Below are 23503 nucleotides of genomic sequence, written 5' to 3' on the forward strand. Positions count from 1 at the left end.
TACTTACTTGATTCATAAAAACCTAAATTAAACTAAACCGGATTAAGATTAAATATTTTGAATTCAATAACACCACATCACATCCCAACAATTATCTAAACAAATAATTTTAAAATTTTAATCTCTTAGTTTACTTTTTAACCACTTATAAATCAAATTGATTTAAATAACATTTTAAACCATACATCATTAAATCAATAAAATTTTATTACTTAGCAAGAGCTTATACTCCACTAGGGTGGAATATCTTACTCCTTCAACTTTATTACGATGGGCCAAAGATGTCCCATCAATTTTTGCATCAATAAGAATTTATTATTTAGCAAGAGCTTATACTCCACAAGGGTGGAATATCTTACTCCTTCAACCTTATTACAATGGGCCAAAAATGTCCCATCAAATTTTAAGCTAAGTAAAAAAAAATATATCTTATTATACCAATCATTTAAGAAAATACTCTTTTATTATTATTTAAGCATGAAAATAATATATAATTTCAACATATATTATACTACATCTTTAATATAAGGCTAAGTGATAAAAATGTGGAATAAATTGTGAATTGCAAACAAAATTGACATTTTTTAAAAAAGACAATAAAAAATAATAAACAATCACATCCTTTTTATGATTAATGTGATTAAAGTTTATAAATTAATAAACAATTTTTTTTGATTAATGTGATAATAAATGTAGTGATAATGAAATTCATATTTAAAAATAACATAAAATAAACAATTACATTTATTTTATGATCAATGTGATTAAAGTTTATAAAATAATAAATAATTAATTTATATTAGTTAGTTCGATAATAATATAATTAATATAAAAGACATTTATCTACATTATAAATCACAAAAGTCTTAAAATTTAAATTTATAATGGATAACAAAATTCTTACCATAAACTTAAATTCATAATTATTCATTGACTCAAACCATCCCCAATGAACCTGAGAGTATCTAAGTTCAAAAAAGGCGTCTTCATACTGAAAATTCATCATCTACACGACCTTTGAGAGTATACCATCACCCAATGAACCTGAGAGTATCTAAGTTCAAAAATGGCGTCTTCATACTGAAAATTCATCACCTACACGACCTTTGAGAGTATATTAAGTCAAGAGTGGTTTGCTCCCCGAGGAAAATTCGTCTCCCTCCTTTGAAGTTGAAGGTCAAAAACACGTGATCTGACTGTATGTAACCAAATTTCTTTGACCTTGAAAAAGATACCAGCAACAGAAAAAGAGTTGATGCGTCTACGAAGCGGAAAAAATAAAACAAATGCGAGGAATCTATTGAAAGTGCAAACAATGGGAAAGCTTCCATATTTAAATCCCAATTGGATTGCTCGATAATTCCTTTCCTTGTGGACTGCCTCACTTTATTCCGTTATATACATAAATATATTTTCTTTTTAAATGGCAGAAACACCCAGAATGGTCACATGAACAGAGAAGGGCTTAACACGATCTTGCCTGAGGACCAAGTCTATAAAATAGATCAGGATAGCTATGCCTACCACTCTTCTATTGGCTAATACATGGGCATCTTCTGCCATAGTATCCAGGAGGGTGTCGCTCTTTGTGGCTTGCTCAACCACTGTAGTCTCTCGTTCATTCAGTAAAAGCTGCTCCGGTGCTATCCCCGGAAGCCCAAATCTGCTTATCCCGCAATCACCGGGAGCAGAACTTGCTTCTCCCGGAACCCATTTGTTAGAAATTTGATTGGATCCGCTTCTAAGATGGGCGCGACAGTGGAGGATACGACCATGGATGCTGTTCAGAGGCGGCTCATGTTCGAAGATGAGTAAGTACTATAAATTTTACTCCATTATACTTGTATCTTGTTAATTACACATTTGATTTCTTGCTAATTTCCTTCTACAATTCCATTGGGTTGCTTTGTGGGGACTTGATGCTGAGTGCCAAGCTCTGCTCCCAATTATTGAGCACACTGTATTTTTATTTTTCAAGCAGTACAATAAGACAAACTAAGGATTCAGCCAGAGAGTTCTCTCTCTCTCTTCACCCCAGCTCTGTCTCTTCACCCTTCTATTATTTTCCTCCTCCAAGTTTCTATGTAACACATCCCCTTATCGGTGGTTACTGTGTACCCGACTCTCATGGTGCAGTTACCAGAATGGAGGTAAAATATTTCTTTCTTTCTCCTTTTTTTTTAAGGCAACGGGGATCTATCTCTCAATTCCTTCCGAATTCTCATTATCTCATTATCTTATTATCTTCCACATAGTTTTTGAAAGTGTTGAACGCGGTTCATTAGCTGACTAAGTTGAGTCGGCTGACTTAATATTTGGTTAACAGTTGACATGAAGTAACAAGATGGCACTAACAGGGTTATACGTGTTTCATCTACCCAGCAAGTGGACCTAGTCAACTGTCAGGTTGGTGAACGTAGGGTTTTGTGGTTGCTCGCACAAGGTTTCATATCTTTCCAATGACATTCATGCTTGTGCATGTTGTGTGCCTATACTTGCAATAGTGGTTGGGTTTAGGTGCAAGGCGTGGATGTCTATACCCCTCACTCATGGCTCCGTGGTCAAGGGAATTTGATGTGAATGTTAGAAGTTAGCTACCGTTATTGCAAACTCTCCTAGATTAGGGAAGGGTGAGCTTGTTGCATTAGAATAATTGAAATTGATCAAAAAAAGGGAGGATTTGAAAGAGCTGGTGGTTGGAGAGAAAGAGAGAACGAACTCTCTGTCTGAATTCTCAGTTTTGTCTTCCCATAAGATTTGATGTGTTTTATAAAATCAAAATCATTGTTCTTTGGAAAAATTTGTATGACTTTTTCCCTGATCTACCATTTTGGTTTATTCTTTGATCTTTCCCTATCTTCTTATTCTTTTTGTAAAAATGTGGTTTAATCATAGGCCTTTCAATGATTTAAAAAAAAATTGTGTTGAGTAATTGGGAGCAAAGCTTGAGATTCTTCATCATATTGGTATTCAAGTTTACATTCGTTTCACATGTTTTGTGGGTAGAAGGTTTGAAGAAGAAGAAAGATTTGTTGAAAACAGAGGAGAGTCAAGTTGGGGCTTGTGGGATAGATAGAAAGATAGGATTTAATTAGATCGTGTACCTCCAAAACCTGTACTTCAAAGGATAAGTCCAATCATCACGTACAACTCCTAGGGCAACTTGAGAAGATCACCCATTTTCATTTCGATGATTGCCCTCCTCACTTTAGGCCGGCTTTCCTTATAAAAACCAGATTTGTAGAATGGAAGTGTTTTTTTATAGTATAAATATAAAGGGAGAAGCCAAGCAAGACCTAATGCATTGTATTTTGGGAAAATGGAGTCAAGAGCATAATTTGATGAAGAAGCTTTGAAATGTAATTGAGAAATCAACAAAGCCATGTAGTATAGAAACCCTCCCAATCAAAGCAATCTCATCAATACATAAGGATGAATGAAAAGCTCGTAAAGATACCATTCCACTTCCAAACATTAACTAGTATATCATGTAAACAATAATGCAAAAGAGAACAACAAACAGCCTTCTCTTCATTAACAAATCTAGTTGCATCAAGAGATCAAAGAGGACCAAATGCGTCTTCTCCAAATAAAAAAACAACTCACAATATGTGTAAACAGTTTTGAAAAAAGAGATATGCTAGTAAATTTAATATGATAGCTCCAAGTATCAACATGATCTACTATAAAAGAAGAAGATATGATAACATAACCTCACCGAAATGCCTTTCTTCCCTTTAATCCGCAAAATGATAATATACTTGGGCTCATAGGGGTATTTTCTCCTCTTGAACTTTTGCCTTGCAAATGAGGTGCTTCTCCTTTATAGCCTTTCTGTTCTAACCATCTCAAAATAAAATATATTTAGATGATATGAGAAGTCCCAATAAAATAGTGTAAAGAAAACCCTAGAATCTTCTAGGGAAGAGTGCTCCTCTAAAAACTTCCAATAAAATATAGAAATCCCTAGAGATTCCTCCATATTTTCTTCTAATAATTTATGTTAGAGAACCTCCTAAAAATATTATTAAAATGTGCGAGAACCCTTCGTAAAATATTTTATAGATAATCTTGGATTCCATCTTTTCATCCATAGTTTTTCATTAGAAACTCCTAGAAGCCTTCTCGAACATTTTTTTTAATTAAATATAGCATAAAGATCCTCACAGCCATCCTCTAATGTGGATGCCTCCTCTAAATACGTAGCCATTGCCTCGCAATATGTAATAATCATCCAAACATGAAAATTACAATTGATCTCCAACATGCGATTCCAATCCATAAATGATGTTCATTCTCCAAGGGTACACATCTTTGGGCATTACACCGTTGAAAAAAAAAACACCTCCAAAAATTTAAAATAAGCCATCCATTTTCAAGTGGTCACAACTAACTCCATATCGGGATTGCAATCCATTGTGGGGTGCAATGGAACTCAAGAATCTCCAAGGTTGGTCATGATGTACTTGCATATAAAAATAGAATGAATAGAAATAGGTGATGTGATGAATATAAATGGTCTCATCTCCATCACCCCTAGTTCAGATTTATTACAAAATACTTGAGAGAGTTCATAGCTATCTACTCATTCTCAATAGGGTCTAGACTCTACAGACAAGGCACGAGCCAAGATGCCAAAAGTAACATATCATAAATGAAACCTAATGCTTGCAACATCGAGCTTATTCTTCCTACTCTACTCTAATAATAGGAAGATACAATTCTAGGTGTAGTAAAATATCTAATGTAGCCATGCAAGCTTTGTATGAATTGCTTGAAATCCTCCTTTATGTTTCCTTCTGTACCAAAACAAGGAAACATAAAACATCACTTGAGCATATTCTAGAGCGTCCATCACTGTATGGTTAGAAATGAAAGTGAACTGCTGATGACAGAAGAAGGGATCCTGATTACACCAAGGTTGGTGTGTGCTGCTACATGCATGCTCTATTCAATGTTGGATAGGGCTGATATAAAATCAATGTCTAGAATGTGAATGGGACAACTCAATGCCAAACCGTGAACCATCAAGATGTGCTGCAAAAGACCTCTCCAGGGGATGATCTCCATGCTCCAATCACCTTCCTCCCTTGCTGCCATAAAGATCACCTGTCATAGCCTCAAGAAACAAAGGATTAGAAGGCAGCTCCAACATAAGTCTGCACGAAACTAGTTGTCCTCTTACATTGCCTTCAAGGCTTCAATAGAACATCCACGCCATATTGCAAAGGAAATCTGTTTTGAAAAAAGAAATCAGATCATAACTTAGGGCTTGCTGACCCTCTTGGATGGCTGAAAAATGTTGCCACATACCACAAATTATTCATGCTGCTGGTCCAAGCATGTGGGAGCCCTGAAGATGCACACATCTGCTGATTTTTAATGCATAATAAAGGTATAAGTTGAATATGTAAATGACTGGAAATTTTCTTCATGAACCATTATTTTGTGATGACATTCCTCCTCATGAAGCAACCAATTTGCCTACTTAGTCCTTGCTAAAACCAAAAGGAGGTTGCCTACTAACAAAGGAAAATGCTCCATCTACCTCAACATCCATTGGCTGTCCCAAATGAAGAGAAACAAATTTTGCATAGCTCTTCTCATACCTCCTGAAGTTACCCTCCGAGCTGGTTGGAAATGGAAGGTGCATGTCCATGGTTTCTACCATCAAACTCTCATTATCTGTGTTGTAGATGGGTTCTTGGTGAAAAACCAGCAATCCATCCACAATCTATGCCTCTCAACTAAGCAAAAATTGATGATGTCATCATGATTGTGGCTGCCATGTTCTTCATACATGATGGAATGAGAACACCTAAAAATTTTTCATCTTTCAAGGGTTTCTCTATGATATCTGTCCTCTTCAAATCATCAAGAGTCCCATCATTAAATTCATACATTTGAAAAGGAATATAGCTTACCAAACCTTTCTCAATGATGGAAGATGTGGGTATTAATAAATATCCTCCTCATGCAAGTATGTACTAGCATCAGAAGATGCTTCTTCAGGAACAAGAGGGATCACGTTGTCTTCAATAATTTTTTTTCCTCTTTCTTCATCATCAGGCATCAACATAGGGTCCTCAAGCTCATCATCCTTCAATTTTGCACTATGCTCTTCTCCTTTTAGTGAGTTAAAAAGGGCATTTAAAGCTTCCATTTAGTTTTTTGCTTCAACCAATAATTCCTTCGAGGGATTACAATGAAACTCAAACATTAGATCTTCTATTTCCATCCTCTTTTCGTAGCAAAAATTAATCAAATCAAAAGGCGTGGAAATTTCATTTAAGGACATGGATTCATCAACTAAATCTTCATTTTGTTTGTCTCCTTCATAACTAATATCCCAATACTTACAAAATGCTTTGATCACCCCTGCAAATGAAGATATTTTCCCCTCTGCCAAGTGTTTTAAACCAATAATTTGCATCTTCTTTCAAGGTACACACTTGCATCAGACCATATCCCATGTTTATGGTCTTTCTGTCTTCTAACAATTTTCTGGCTGTCATTATTCTTTGAATGATGCCCCCAAAAGACCTAAACTCAAAATAATCACAATGGGCTGCTGCTTGACTGCATGACTATCTTTTAGTATTTTTAATGCTTTAGTATAAATAAAAACACACACCATTTAGATTTTTTAACTACCGGGACATAAGAAATGGACCACAACAGCAAAGCCACACAATGGAGCACACATATTTAACCTATAAACCCATATGGAAAAACCAACATCAGTGAAGGACTGCGGCTTCTGTCTTTTTATATTTTGGAGATTACAATACAGATTACAAAGCTGTCCAGTGTTTTTGTGAAGCTACCAGACATTATGTTCTTTGACAGTTCTCTACAATATGCTTCTGTCTCTATGCTTTGTTAATATCTCTTCCCACAACTTGCTCATACTATCAAACAACGGGCAGCTAACGAAGAGTTGAACCCTTTTCCCTCTTTTTGCTAGGTTTTGGATAGCTAGAATTAATTTAGCTTTGGGTTTTGAAACTCCCTTGGAACATCCATGATACTTCTAGAAGTCTCTAGTTGATTCCCACAGTTACTAACTCCTTATATTTGAATAAGATTGGGCTAACATGGACGCAAATTGTACCTATGGAAGAAATATGACGACTATCTTTTGAAGGACATAACTTCTGCATATAAAGTCAGATTTAGGTGCACCATGACTTGGTGGAAAGATTTCAATGAGAAGAGCAATTTCTGCCTATTGCACAGACCCACAACTTTTAGCTGTAGCAAAGACCAAAAAATGTCTATTTAAGATCCCAAGAATGTTTTGAAAGTTTGTCCTAAAAGTTGAAGAAATCAAAACCATCTCTAAGATGTCCCAAATTCTATTCTCCCCAATCTAGAGCATCAATAAATTCATATGATACATATGTAAACCCATTTTGGATCATTATCCTCCATGCTTATCACTCAAACACAATTCCATGCTTGATAGGTGCCCTCATTCTCACCATATCTTGGGAGGTTTTCATTGATTGCTTAGGGTTTATTGATCCTAATGGTATACTTGTTTAAGATTCCACTCATGGCAGTCCCAGTGACTGACTTGGGCACTCTTTCAGCCTCCTTCCCTAAAAGAATCCAACAAAGCCACTCAAAAGGGGTAGGGGGTGGGGCGAATGGTAAGAGCTTGCCAGTCTGCCTCTACATGTTTTGAAGAGAGGGTAAGCCCTTAATGTTTTAACATCTGATACATGATTTCTGTGTTGTGAAGACAGGAGAAACATATGCTGCCATTATAGTTTACTAGATAATGCCTACTGCAAAGGTTTAAAGGCCTTTCAGTCAAAGTGGGTTTACTGTTTTATTACATTCACATCCACCCTGCAGAAATTTGATGCAGTGTTTGTTTCCTCAGATTGCAATAGTCTCCATCATATGCACTTCCACCTTGTTGTTGAGACTTTTAATTTAATGGTTACAACCACATATAATTAAAAACAGTGATCAACAATGACTATTTTATAGTGTTTTTTGTTCTAGTTAAAGTTCATTTATACTGTTATGGTGCATTAAAAGTACAAGTGCTGGAAATATTAGGTTCAGTAGCTACAATTTGTCATCTGTACCTACCCAACCCCTCTTAGTGGGGACTTTTATTGGATTTCAGTCTTTTGTTTCTCATGAGATTGTACTGGCTTGGTATAGTTTTGGTTACTTGTTGCTTGAATATATTCTTTTATGCCACAGATTTGAATGTTTTTTGTAAGCAACATGCTTCATTAGTTCCTATGTGTCATCTGTGGAAGACTTAACCTTGTTACTATTTTGATTTTCTTTTCTGTACTCCTATCAATATCTTAAACAAATAGGATAATTTCCCCACTTTTGAAGGTCTTGTTGTCTTGAGCAAAAAGTAGTTCTTGAAAATTCGTTGAAGTACTATCCTCTATTTTTGGGACTTGACATAACACTAAGTTTCTAAAATAATGACAATATAACCCTATGCAGGTGCATTTTGGTGGATGAAGAGGATCATGTCATTGGGCATGACTCAAAATACAATTGTGAGTCATTTCACTCTCTTAGTCTCTCAGATAGTTTTGTTATTGGAAGAATATACACATGGGTTTTTATTTATTTTGTAGACAAATGAAGTCTGTGTGCATTTTTTAATTTGTTGCATTTGATTTGAAGTCTTTGACATGCGCTTTTAAGTTTTGTGTAATGGTGAAGCCTTGGAAATGTTACTTTGATTTATTTAAACCCTCTGATTTATTCACAAACCATAGTTTGCAGTGTGCACAATCTTTTCTTGTCACTTTTTTGAACTTCAACTAGTGACCATTTCAAAATATGATAGCAGATTTTAGATCATGGCAGGAGAGTGATTTAGGTCCATTTTATTACTAATTTATTTCTCATCTCCATGATGCCAGCTTGGCTTATCTATACTAACACTAGAAGAAGGTTTCTCCTGAGCAGACCATACCTGCCTTATCTTGTCGAAGTCTTACATAGGATGGATGTTAAGGATTGAATTCATCTTCGCTGCATGCTTCTCATTTGTGTCCAAAAAGCCTTTCTAAGCTTGAAATATAAGATAATATAGGTAATTCTTTCAATTTGGATTTTGATTGTTCTTTGTCATACCAAAACACGATCAGTAAAATATGCTAACAGTAGTGATTGCATTATGGCGCTTATATACTTTAATAATATTTTATTTGATGCTTAGAGAGAGGGAAAATGAACACCAGGAGTTTAGCAAGATTGCCAATAATAATGGTGTAAAACTTTAATTGTTTCGTGAATAAAAGAGATAGAATAGTTTCATTAACTTCATAAATATAATCTTGATATATTTAAAAGTGATGGATAAGAGCATGGATTTTAACTCTAGTAAACCTTATTAGTGTTCAACCAACCATATATGTAGTTACACTAGCATGCTTGAAAGAAAATATAAAGGAAAAATAAATAAATGCCCATCACTATACTGGCATTATTCGTTGCAAACTTGATTAGGAGAGTACACAACTTGTATTCATTCAATGTAGAATGCATCTTTAGGCTAGCATTAAACACAATGCTAAAATTATTAGTTATTAGGGTATACAGATACATAAGACAAGGAACATGATAGAAAGAAAAATTTACCACACCTTTTGATTCAGTTTGCATTACACAATAACATATAATACAAAATTGTTTGAGAATTGGATATTGAGCTCATAGATCATCCTATATTTAATTTCTTGGCTTTCTGCATGCACTTTTAGAGTTGAGGTCTCTTTATAGATCTCTCATTCACAAGTGTTTTAAGGATTACATTACCTTTCTGGTATCAACTCAGTTTTCAGAGCTTTTTGCTCAATCTCTGTCACTAACATCAATTCTCGATCCCCTTCGATCTGCTTACAGTTTGGCCCTGCAAACTGTAAAACTTACCTTTCTGACACCATGCTTGACTGTTGTGTCTGGGTAGCTCCCTCTGAATGCATGAATACTTGTCCCTTCTGGAACTAAACATCATACCCTGCATCCTCCAGAGCTGAGACTAAGAGCAAGTTCGTCTTCAGCGCTGGGACATATAACACCTCTGCCACCTACAAAGATCCTCCTGATTCTAGCTGGAATAGCTCTGTTCCAACCCCTTTCACAGCAAGTATGGTACTCATACCAACTCTCACCTGCATTTCTGAATCCGTCTCTGAAAGATTAAGGCACACATCCCTCATTCCTTTCATATGGTGAGGGGCTGAACTATCTGTGAACCATGCATTGCTGTCCACAAATCAGGCACTTCTAACACTGTGCCATAAAAACAAGCAACCACTAATGAAAATCCCCCTCAACATGTGCTTTTCCTTTATCTTTCTTCTTGTTTGGACACTAGCTTGCATAATGTCCTGTCTTGTGACATGCAAAGCACTTGACTTTGCTCATGTCTGTCTTCTACCCATCTTGAGAGGATCCTCCCTCTCCTTTGTTTATCTTGGTAGCTCCCTTGCATTTTCTTACATGACTTGAAAGAGCAACGCTCTCCTCATTCCTTTCACCTTTCACTTGGTTGCCACAAAGAGCCTCCTCATGAGTCTCCTTCTGGGTGAAGTCATCCCACAACCTATCCTAGGTTGGGAGCTTCTCCCATGCCATGACTCCTTTAATGAAGGCACTCCATTGCTATGTGAACCCATTCAGAGTTGTCCTTACCAGTTTTGAGTCAGTGATTTTGTCTCCTAGTGCAATAAGCTCATCTTGTACTTGAGATATTCTGGTAAAGTGAGAAGAAACGGTTGTGTTCCTGGACATCTTAGTGCTATTGAGTTTCTCTCTCAACATCATTTTCTGGTTCTCGTTGTCGCTTTGGTATAACTTGGTCAACGCCTTCCACATTTCTCTGGTTGTTTTCTTTTTGGATAAATGAGGGATAATATGGTCCTTCACTTCGTCCAGGATAATCCTCCTAGCTTTCATGTCCTTATTATTATGGGTGGCTAGAAGGGTTGCATTGGTAGGAGGGATCTGAGTTTGTGCTACATCTCCCAAATCTCATTCTCCTCTAACACAATGCAATCCTCTCCTTCCAGATACTGTAGTTGGACAAACCATCTAGGCGATCTTCAAATCTAAGATTGGTCACCATCTCGTCTAGCTGATCAAACCCTGCCAAAAACAAATTCTCTTGATGAAGAAGTTTCTTGCGTTTCTATGTCCCGAGATGCGCTATCATCATCCCTCACGACACACCTCCATGTGCTGAACCCCAACTACCTATCCTGCGTGCACGCAGACTGTTCGCTGTTGAACCCACACATCAACTTGTCAACTCCACATGACCTGTTGGTTTGCACGTGTTTCTAACTGCTATGTGTCTGGCTTGTTGACAACCTTGATCTGACTGTTGTGGTGGTCGCGATGGTTGTAGCTGTTGCTGACACTCTCGGCCTGACAACCCTGTCCCTGTTCTTTTCCACCCAACCATGCCGCCTGTTGATCTAGCTGCGAATTGTGCCTTGTGCCTCTGCTTGTCTCGACAGATCTAACCTGACACCCCAACCTGTTCTTCTCTGCGGCCTATTGTTGTGAGTTTGGGTGTTGTTGTTTACGACAATGTTTGGCTTGTTTGTAGCCTTCGTGCAGGCTCAACTACTGTTTATCAAGGCTTTCTATGGCTGTCGCCCGTGTGCCGTTCTTGTCGGCCTGGTGCCACTCTTTGTTGGCTGACTCGAACTCCAATATGTGTTGATAATCTTGTCAACGTAGGCTTTGCGGGTGCATTTCGCAACCCACTCTCTATGTCCATGCACAACCTTTTCCTTTGTCAATGACTGATGCTTTGGGTTTGTCCTTTACACAATCTCCCATGTGTTGTAGCTATCGATGATTGATTTGCTAACTAACAATTCTGTTTTATTAACCATGCTTGTGGTCGACTTGTTGGGCCTTGCTCGTGGCCCATGTTCTGGCCATTTCTCGACCCTATCGGCCTCTTGTATGCATCCTTTGACACACTTGTGCCTTTGCGTTGCACAAATTTGTTTAGCCAACCGACTAGTCCTAGTGGTTGCCAACTGCTTTGACGGCTGGTGGGCCTCCACGCCAATCAGCCATGACTTTGCTGCCCCCCCCTCTCTCTCTCTCTCTCTCTCTATATATATATATATATATATATATATGTATGTATGTATATTGTGCCAAAAAAAATCGACCTGATTAAAAATTTGCTCTCGCCGATTTACTTCAGCCCCTTAATTTTTTTGTTTTTGTTTTTGTGTTCGTAGGTCACAACTGGACTTGGATTTGGTGATCAGGTATGAACCTGACACTTGTGATTTTGAGATCGATTCAAAGTGTTAGCTCTGATACCATGTTATTCTCCACAAACTCAACACTCGACATTTAATTCCAAGTAATAAATTACTGAACAAACATACAACTAGATTCCTAACGAAAATATTTAGCGGAGGCAATTAACAATCTGAATCACATGAATCACAAACAAATTTCTCCCCAACAAATTAGTTCATCATTATTGAAACTTAGAACTTAGGCTCCTGTCCCAGGATAATGGCCCAACTGAGAAAAATACAGATTACAATATTTTGGGTCTAATCTAGTAGAATTGCTCTCTCTTGTAGATATGGATCTCCGACGGCCAACCCCTCTAAATTCTCTCAGACCCAGCACACACTCACTGAGATGTTGTCCTCAACCTTGTGCTGATATTGTGTATTTGCCTTAACCCTTAGGCTCAATTTATAACTTTTCTAAGCTAAGATCAACAATCAAAATTAGCTCGTCAAGTTAATTGAAGATAAGTTACTTAATTTTAGTTAACTTTCTTATCTTTAGCTTTATTTACTTTAATTCAAGTACCAGTCGTAACTTTAGCCTGCATTACATGCATATCTCATGCATGTCACATGCAACTAATCTGCATGCATGCAACTCACTCGCACATTTTGCATTTTACATGCGTGCAACTCACTTGCACACTCTGCGTGTTGCATGCAATCAACATGCAAACTCCACCTGTCGCATGCAAGCTTCTAAAGAAGCAAAAGTAAGGTCCTTCTAGTCAAGACACAAGGCTAGAAGTACCCGCCCGAGCTACAAAATCAACAAGAAGTCAATTGTTGAGGTCAATGTTGAATGCTAATGTCGAGTTGGTTGTTGAGGATCAAGTTAATGTCGAATGTTGGAGGTCAAACAGGAAGTTGACATTAAAGTTGAAATATAGACTTCCTTGTTGGTGTTGATATGAGGGTCAAATCCATTGTGTCCCTCTGAAAAGCAATTAATATCTAGTGCTTTTTGTTACAATTGAGAAATCCATTTCACATTTTTTCTAGAGCATATCATTTTGAGTCTTCCATTAATGCAAATAGTGTCTAGTCTTATGAATCCAATAGAAATGAATGTTAGATTGAGAAGTGTGCTTAAATTGTCAAATCATGATAGCTTGGATTGGTGAAGGTGCAAAACTCAGAGGATCCAAATTTATCAGCGATGACATTGTAGGGGGATTGAATAAAGGATTCATGTAAGGCTTAAGCAACTCAACATTGAACACAAGGTGTGCACCGATATATGGATGTATGCCTACAACGAGAACATTATAACCCACTGATTGGATGATGGTGTATAATTCATATCAAAGGGGGCTTAAGGTTTTGATGAGCATCTTTGAACCAATCCTTTTGTAAATGTAACCAAACCTTATCTTCCACATTGAATTGGCAATGGGAAATGTGTATGTTGCATATCTACTTATTTATATTGAGCAAATATGTCATGAACCTATTGATTACATTTATTGAATAAACTAGTTTACTTTTTCTTGTTCATGGATTTCTTAAGGAGTCATTGTAGTCATTGCAAGTGAACAAAAGGGGGAAGAGGTTGAAAACAAGGCAAGCTTGAAGGTCTATGATTAGTAAGTTCGTGGATAACTTTTTATAGACATGTTATATGTAGGGGACAAACAAGGATACAATTGGTCACTTTAGTTTGTCCATTATGCAAAGGGTGAAGGGATGTAGACTTGTTAAGTTGAATGTCTAGTAAATACCAATGAAATTTCCAAATTTGATTGATAGACCTAGGATCATGATCATATACTATAGAGCATAGTGAGCTGAACTTTGACTAGACATTCAAAAAGAAAAGTTGGGCAACATTAGAGGCATTGGTGGTCTTACTCTAAGAAATCATGACATCCAGTAGTTGGCTTAGTAATGTTACACTACACAAGTGATTAGATCTATGCTTCACATCATGGTGCATAAGTGGCTAATATAATTGCATCTGCGAAGCAACAAATCTTGGTAACACCAAAATGCCCTAGTGATTCATAATAGTGAGCTTTCCAAAAAAGTCATTGTCAAAGTACTCCTCGAGGTACACAAAGCATAACAAATCAAAATAATAAGTTATTGACTAAGTGATAATCTTCAACTTGTTGACCATAATAGAGTCGTGTTTTTGAGTGTTGGGAACAACATGGAGTGCTAAAGTTAGAGGTTGGATGAAGTGATGTGCAAATTTATCCTCACATACCTTCTTATGCTTAGTAACCAAATGGAACTATTGAGAAAAAGTTATTCACTACACAGGTTGACTATTCTCCAACTTACTATGAGTATGCAAAAATTGCAAAGGTTAATGATCATTGTATGATAATTTCCTTACCTAGAGGCTAGAACATAATGCTGTCATAGTTAAACAACTTGTACAATAGCATACATTTCCTTATCAAGGATGAGTGATGTATTACATTAAAATCTTTGAACAAAAAGTAATACAATGACTAAACAACACAAGGACAACTGCAATTTTGTAGTTGAATGTGTTGGCACACAACCCTTCAGTTTCATGAATGATCAATGCATAAAAATATATTGTTTATTAACACCTAGATTGGATTTCTTCAAAATTTGATTAGAATGGCTACCTTTGGCTATTCATGAGTATATTATGGGATGGATTAGTTAGTTGGTTCATTGATGTGGCATTGATGGTTCTTCATGGAGTGCCTCTTAGACTTGGCACATGGTCACATGTTTTTACTACTTAGAGGCAGATGATGTTGAAGATTGTAACTAGTTTTGGTCTTCATAATGTAAATTTATCATCGGTATATTTGCTATACTTATTATATTTTTGTCAAAGCATGTTCTTCATGCTTAGAGTAAGAAAGAGTTAAAAATAATTTATTTTGAGTCAAAAGAAAAAAATATTTTAGTCATGTCCCATTTGGACATTTATAAGAAAAATAATTTTTATTTTTATTTTGAGTCATAAGCCCACAAGATGATCAAGTCGACCCTCCTTGGACAAGTTGGCCTAGCCCTCCAAGTGGCACCTATTCAACCCTCCTAGACAACTATATATAAGAGACAGTTCGACCTCTTGGAAAGCTCATTCATTCATCATATTATATAGTATCTTCTGCACCTAACAAAGAAGGAAGAAGGCCAAGTCAAAGGAGAAAGAAGGAAGTTGAATATTCCTTGTTGACCAAAATTTTTACCCTATTGCAGCTTGCATGTGTGGACAATTTTTCTGTGGAAAAGGGCCGAATTTTCTGAGGTAATTGTAGGCTGAATTTTGGCCTCCACTATAGGACAAAATTTTTGAGTTTGACCAGTGTTGACTTTGACCTTTTGGAGGAGACTTGGAGGGTTTGACTTGGTATATTGGTGGCAGTTTGGTCTTGGTCTTGGGTATCTCTCGTTTTGATCTAATTCTATAAGGAAAAGATTGTTGGGTTTTCCCCTTGTGGGTTTTGCCCTGGTCTCTAGCCTAATCTCTAGTGTCTCTTGTCTCATTGTGATCTTCATGTTTTGAACAATTGTATAATTACTTGTTGAAGAAGACATAAGAAGTAATAAGAAGACATCTAATATTCATAGGTAATTATCAAGAAGAAGAATCAAGTGTTAAACTACATTGCATTTGGTTTCCCAATAGATGGTTGGATAAGATTTCGAACAGGCTATTCATATATGTACATCCATAGGTTACATAATAGGTACATGTGGTGTGCTAGCCCTCCCAAATCATCTCAATGATCTCCATAATCATCTGGGCTCTAGAACAAATCAATGTCCATCAAATGGGGTCAAGGCTAGGTTGGGGGCATCTTGGGTCCATCTGTACATATCATCAAACAAGCCAACACCTTGGCTTCTTGGCCCAACGTTTCAACATATGGAGGTGTAGCAAGGGGCATACAAACATGTGGAGGCTCCTTATGGCCCAACCTTCATCTCAGGGGGGAAACGTTGTGGTTGCAAAGTCATATCTCCTCGTAAGACTGGGTAAGATGTCCTTTGAATGATGTTGGAGAGGAGTCAAGCCATTCCTTAACGGATCTGTGCTACATGTCTAATGATCCACTTGAAACATACCCTCAAGATCAAGTGAGATCAACATCTTTAGGCACAAAAACCATTAAAGTTTCTTTTGGACCATATTCAATGTTAGGGGCACATAAATAGTTCACAAAAACCTTGCCTTCCAATGTATTTCTAACTCGGGATTTGTAAGCAAGTTACCACACTATTAAGGATTTGTGTTAGGGATGATTATGCCTTTAACCCTATTAGGTGCTTCCAGCCCCCAAGGGGAAAGATATTTGATAGGTAGAGTCATCAATCCATAGGTGCATGTGAGAAAGGTAGTGATGGAATGGGGCAAGACTTCAAGGAGGATGGCCACAACCATGGTACCAATTTAAGGAGGTCCAACATCTCTAAGAATTATGATGAGAAGAGGGAGCAATTGTGGAGGCATGAGTTACCCATTTCCTCGGCCCGCTTTTTCCACCCCTTTGGTGTGCCTTTTACTTTATTGAATCATCTTTCTTTATTGCATAGCTAAGGAGGCCTAGCTTGCTTTATTCTTTTCTAGTATCCCTTAAAGATATAGTAGTTTCTCGCTCATTGGAGTTGGGATATTCAAGAGTTCCTCTCAGATAGAGCATGAGATACCGAGGAATTGGGTGATGGCTAAAGGGGGGTTTAGAGCTCATGCTAGGCTGTTGCCCACGTGCTTACTATGTCCTAGCCATCTTCTACACTTTTCATTTTCTTTATTTGTGTCTTCATATGTTTTATCTTTCTTTTAGTTGCATCAACCTCTTAGGGCAAATTTCCGGGCCTTAACTCAAAGATGCATACATAGGGTGCCAGTCCCAATGACAAATGACAATCAACCCAAATAATGGATGTGGATAATAAGGGAAACATGGAAGGAGTCAAGTATGGATTACCTCGGGCATGCTACTTCAATCAGTGCCTCCAATTAGTGCTTCTCCTAAAGGAAGGGTCTCAATGTCACATTGGACTAGGGGCAAAGGATAACCTCCTAGGTGAAGCATAGAAACAAGGGTACAATCAAAAGCGATCAATCATCCAACTTAGCTTGCGATCCATACTAGTATGCTACAAAACATTAAATGAAAGCACATGATTGTATGATTAGTGTACCTTCTGATAGATGACCCACCTTCCTTCAAGAAGCATGCGAGATGGGAAAGAGCACTGACTAGAGAATATGTGGAGAGATCTGATGTAAATCTATGTGTGGGCCATCATAGGGTTGCTAGCTGGCTGGTTGACAAATGAGGAGAAAAAAATTCTCCCATGGATTACCCACCCTTGGTGGGTAAATTCACCCAATGGTCAACCTTAGGGATGGTGAACAAATATGATCACTGCCTTGTTCACTAAAAGTAGGTTGGCTTTGGGCATGCACTAATTGGTTCATAATTAATCACTCTACAATGGGACACTGGTCAAAGAATTTGTAATTACATTCCTGCAACTACAGATTCTTCACCACATAACATCCTTATATTATGCCACAGGGGACTTGAGAATGATAGATGAGGCAAGTGGAGTAGTAGATTACATCACTTCTACCTCACAATTATACTGTGTTTTGCCTCCATCTTCTTGTTTTATAGTTTGTTTTGAAGTTTCCTTGTGTATTGTGTTGATGTATCATAATAGAGTATTTACTAATTTAGTAATCCCATTAATTACCTTTTAGTCATTTGTAAATGTGAACACAGTTCTTTCGGATTTTATATGTGGTTGACTTCTTGTATTCTTAGAGTATTTATGTTGGACCAACAATTTTCTCATTTTTATGCTTAAATTCTTTGTAATTTTTGGTATGTTAGATACTGTGTTAAATAAAATGTTTAATAGCTCATGGATTGATGTTGCTTTAGGTCACTTGATGGAGAAAATAGAGTCAGAGAATCTATTGCATAGAGCTTTCAGTGTGTTTCTATTCAATACAAAATATGAATTGCTTCTTCAGGTATGTAAACAAAATATCCTCAAGACAATATTTTATTATTATCTTTTTGCTCTTGTTAAATTGGGAAGGGTTATTGTATCATATGTTCCTTTCCAATGATATCGCTTTTAAAAGTAACAAAATTCTAATCTATTTTTAATTTAAACTCAAAATTCTACATTTTGGTGGGCTTGTTATCTTAGACTGTGATATAATTGTCTTAATACAAACATTGATTATCTATTCTTGATTCTTGGGCAATTGTGGATCATGGGGCTAAATTTCTAACTCATATTTGGACTATAGAGTATAAATCTCCTGGAATGGAAATGAATGATATTATGCGCGTACATTAGGGAATTTTCTCAACAAATTGAAAGATATTATGCGCGTACATTAGGGAATTTTCTCAACAAATTGATATTATGCGCGTTCATTAAAGTTTCACACTACTAGATGTCTTCTGTTGATTCTCAGTGAGACAGAGCATACTCTGGAGTCTGTAGAAGAAGGCAGCAGGCCTAGAAAACCATGTAGTTTGTTTATTTCTGATAATTGGATGTTAGCTTCAGAGTTAATACTGAAATAAAAAATGAATTCACAGAAACTTAATACTTGAAACACGCTAGTGCAAGCAATTCTAGCTCTAGTACTAAAGTGTCCATTAAAGTTTCACATTACTAGATGTCTTCTCTTTGTAAGATCATTATGAAATTTTAGTTTTAAATCACAAATATGTGAAACACATCCAATTTTCTAACTGATATCTCAGAAAATTTGAATTTATCTGTGGAATGTGGTGATAAACTATCTAGGACGTGAGGCATTCAAAATAATATTTGCAAGTCCGTATAACAAAGGTTGAAGGAGAAGGAGAGGTGGACCTGGGAATCATATTTAAAAGGCGCGAGTGTTTTTTACATCGAGTTCTTAGGCAGATTAAAAACATGCTCCTTGTGTTTCATTATAGTAAAAGAGATAGGCTGTAGCATATGATTGGATTCTTGGAACACATAGAGTGTTTAGATGCCTACTCATATCAAATTCATTCTACAAACATCTACCATAGAGTTTTTGAATTAATATGAAAACAAATCAGATGAAGATCGTTTCAATCCATACATTAGTTTGCAATAAACAGAGTGACATAAAAATACATAAATAAATACCAAACCCTGGAGATCCAAGAAAGGATTTTAGACAGAAAATGATTGAAATATGTTTTGGAGCTTTGAGAGATGATATAGAGAATGTGTCAAAGTTGGATGTGCCATAACATTCATAATGGAGTGGAAAAAGCATGATGAGTTGCAAACAATTTAAAATATGCTTTTGACAATCTACGTCTAGTAGAGAAGACCCAAATATTCGACTAACTAATATGCCTCTAGAAGAGGCACATATTATGAATAACACTGTTTTGGACAGAATGTATCCATTGCGAAGAAAGAATAGACAACGGAGTACATGAAAACAGGATTATGATTGTTTCTTATTGATGTAAATTATATAGTTTAGATTTTAGAACTTGACAACCAAGAAAAGTCTAAAGAAAGGCAGTAATAACAAAACTATGAAGTTAAGCTTTGCAGAATATGATCAAAATGTTTAAGAAAGTGCTATTAATAGGCAAGAATAGAGGCCTCAAAAGCTAAAGATTTAAGGTGGATCAAGTGGCAAGGATTATAAATCCTATAATTCCAAAAATGTCATGATTAAATGTATAGCTTAAAGGTCAGACCAGTTTTGTATATCCTACGTAACAGTTTTAAGGGATTGTAGTAAATGAGTCGGCCATTCTACGAATCTGAAAGTGTCAAAAGTTTGAACTAGCCATTGATGACTATAATCCTCGTTCTCCAATGTATGAGAAAGTTGATCGCTATGACTAGAGATATATTTGGGACATTTGCAAAAAAATAAATGGGACTGTTCATAATGTTTCAAATGGGTGTGCAACTTTACAAACTTTTTAGACTCAAATTGAAACTATGTTAATTTGATCTTGAATTTGGTTGATCTCTCTTCATTACTATGTATCTGTCCAAGTTTTGGTATTTTAATTTTGAACTTCTCATATTTTATTGTAATCATGCACAGCTTGAACAGTTTGTGTTTGCACATGATTGTGCAAATGGTCTCCAACAGAATGTTAAACTCTACCGAAGGGATTTTACCACAGGGAGTTTGTAGAAAGAGGGAGGAGATTCAGTAAATTTTCAAAAAGGGCATTTTGGAGAGATAACATGAATTTACATTATGTTATTTCTATCAAACAAATGCACATAACATGGAAGGGAATAGTGCCTGAGCCAGTTGTAATTTGATCCATTCAGTTGTTATGGCTCTCTCAATGCTATATCTACAGTTCAGTTTGAAGGGATAATTGTTGTTGCACAATTAATTATCAGTTATAGTTCCTATCTTTGACGGGCCAACTGCTTATTTTTGCTGGAAAGTGTCTTTGGATATATGTAGTTGTTATATCTGAATTCCTTGAAATTGGAACATCCACCTATGGTGCCGTGTTGTTCTAAAAGTCATCTGACTTTACTGGAAAAATATTATGATTACTGGTTTGCCACCCACTAGTCACTTAACTGAACTTTCCTCAATTAAATTTGGGATAGGCTTCTTAATATTTAGATCCAGGTTTATAATCTAGATGTCTAAGTTTAGACTCTTTTAGATAGTGTAAATAAAAGTTCACTCAAGCATTGAAAAAAAGCTCATTCTTTCAAGTGGGAAAGACGTAACTAGGCGTAAGGCAACAGTTATGATCCATATTCTATGGTGAATTGGAACCTACAGAGGACTTGCAGTTTCATCTTTCTATGTAAAGCAAGGGTTTTTACACTTCAAAGTTTGAGAGGAAATATTCATGTTGTGCAGAGTTTTTCCCTAGTTAGAAATGAAACTGAGTCTCATATTGATTCAAATAAAGTAGTGCTGCAAGCATGTTTCATTTGATATTCTACTTGAAACGTCCACCTTACTTACTGGTAGACCACTGGCCATTTATTTCCAGCAACGTTCTGCAACAAAGGTGACATTCCCTTTGGTATGGACAAATACCTGCTGCAGCCATCCTCTCTACAGGGAGTCTGAGCTCATTGAGGAGAACAGTTTAGGTATTTTTTAATCCTTGTTTTCATTTCTAGTTGCTGGGCATCAATATTTTTGTTATGATTCCATTATTTACCATCTACAGTGCCCAACTGAAGCAATTTATATTTGTCATTGGTGTCTAGGGGTCAGAAATGCAGCCCAAAGGAAGCTGTATGATGAACTAGGCATTGCTGCAGAAGATGTTCCAGTCGATCAGTTTGTGCCACTTGGTCGCATACTTTACAAGGCTCCTTCTGATGGAAAGTGGGGGGAGCATGAATGTACGTGATGATTTCAGATTTCCAATTTTTGGATAAGTGTTGGGTTCTGCAGAGTAAATAGCATTTCTATATATTGCGTGTTTTTACCATGACTGTATGTGTTTCAGAGCAGTTTTAAAATGTCAAATAAAATAGCTCTTTTTGATCTGTGTGTTTTATTGCAGTGGATTACCTTGTTTTCATTGTTCGGGATGTTGCCGTGCATCCCAATCCAGAAGAGGTTGCCGATGTTAAGTACGTAAGCAAAGAGCAGTTGAAGGAGCTCATAAGGAAAGCAGATGCTGGTGAAGATGGAATTAAGCTTTCACCTTGGTTCCGTCTGGCTGTCGACAACTTCTTGTTTGATTGGTGGAATAAGGCTGAAAATGGCACTCTGGCAGAAGCAGTTGATATGAAAACCATACATAAATTGACTTAGAATGGTTGCGAAGCACCCAAATCCATTTTTATAGACTCCAGGATTTGAAATCTATTCAACAATGATGGCATATTTCAGTTAAGCTGAAATGTACACATATAACAACCTGTGGGATATTCAGCATGACTTAATGTCTATTTTTATTTCTATCCTTTATTTTCATTGGTTTGAAAATAGCATGCATATTATGTCACAAGCAACCATACTCTCGAGTCAATATTTATATGCCTATATTGTTACCTTTGTTTCTTGTTATGTAACTGTATTTTCCTGCTAGCATTTTTCTAATGCCCCTTGATCTTTGTAAGCCTTTGAGCTTGCAATCTTTTGTTTTCTTCTTGCCTCCTTTATGCTTTCAAACATGCCTTTCTTTCCAGTGTCATGTTTGTGCTGTTGATTCTGTATCTCTTTGTCTTCCTTTCTGACAACTTTGATTTCCATATTTATGGTGTTGTTGACATGCGAAACAATGTTGATGAATTGTTAGTACATTGATTAGTAATCAACATTATAAACAGTTGATTACTAATCAATGTACTAACAATATGATTTATATAATATTTTAAATCATACATGTTAAATGCACAAGTAACATCTTTTAGGGCAATTCCAACAGCACTAAATTGTATGAACCTCCATGGTGATGACATCTCATGATGTTCTGCAATGCCCATGTAAAATTCTATTTGTGAATACCCTTGCAGCAAAACTTCTTGGATATACATTCCTTATACATTGATTGAGCAGAGCTTTGAATCTTGAAAGATATGAGGAAATGCAAGTTGCAGGAAGGTTAGTTAACCATTACTCAATTCAAATAATAGGCAATAGAATATTTACTCTCCGATTTCATGCTTTGAGAGCATCATAAGCCAAAGAATAGGCTTTTGGTTGCTGTAAGGACTAGGACAAATGGTTCCTAGCACACATCTTCTGAATTTCATATTCTAAAGTCATAATAAGTATTCTACTCGAGTCATGTGCATGCTTAGCTGATAGAAAGATGAGAAAAGGTGGCAAAATGAGGTTAACAAATTAATAACTTTCAAAGTCAATGGGATTGGTGAGTAGTGAGAAGTGATAGTAACTGAATTGGACACAAGTATCAAGATGTGGATTTTTGAGAAACACAGAATCAGGCATGCAGTAAATTGGATAGGTTGCAGAGGTGCAATCCTTGGGATTTTACCAAGATATCTCAGCCATATTTAAGATACAAATGTACATGCTGGACATAAATATCTTCAGCACAGATTGTCCATTAGTTTCTCAACTCCAAAGTAAACAAGGTGACCTTTTCAGCACATAGTCAAACAAGTTATTGGAATCGTCTGTTGCATGTTGCAAGACCCATCCTTGCTAGATCTACTTTTTTATATTTTGGAGTATGAAGGTCTTATTGAAA

At 36.5% G+C, this 23503-nt stretch overlaps 1 protein-coding gene across 3 annotated transcripts in view; it reads left to right on the top strand.

Moving 5' to 3' along the window:
* LOC149207864 (isopentenyl-diphosphate Delta-isomerase I) overlaps window positions 1-22337 on the top strand; it is a 46121-nt gene extending 23784 nt beyond the window's left edge. For 2 of the 3 annotated variants that reach the window (XM_089395870.1, XM_089395868.1), the window contains exons 2-6: window positions 8485-8540; window positions 18221-18312; window positions 21320-21422; window positions 21543-21680; window positions 21845-22337. In XM_089395870.1, the coding sequence (XP_089251996.1) occupies window positions 8485-8540; window positions 18221-18312; window positions 21320-21422; window positions 21543-21680; window positions 21845-22098 (643 nt within the window). In that variant the 3' untranslated portion in view covers window positions 22099-22337. Of the gene's footprint in view, window positions 1-1363; window positions 1812-8484; window positions 8541-18220; window positions 18313-21319; window positions 21423-21542; window positions 21681-21844 lie in introns of those variants that run through there. The other variant, XM_089395871.1, reaches the window with a different exon arrangement.
* Window positions 22338-23503: the final 1166 nt, after the last annotated feature.

This window comes from Pinus tabuliformis, chromosome 1_2 (genome assembly GCF_031772625.1).
Source record: "Pinus tabuliformis cultivar Carrire ecotype Pingquan chromosome 1_2, CPIR1, whole genome shotgun sequence".
NCBI lineage: Eukaryota > Viridiplantae > Streptophyta > Pinopsida > Pinales > Pinaceae > Pinus > Pinus tabuliformis.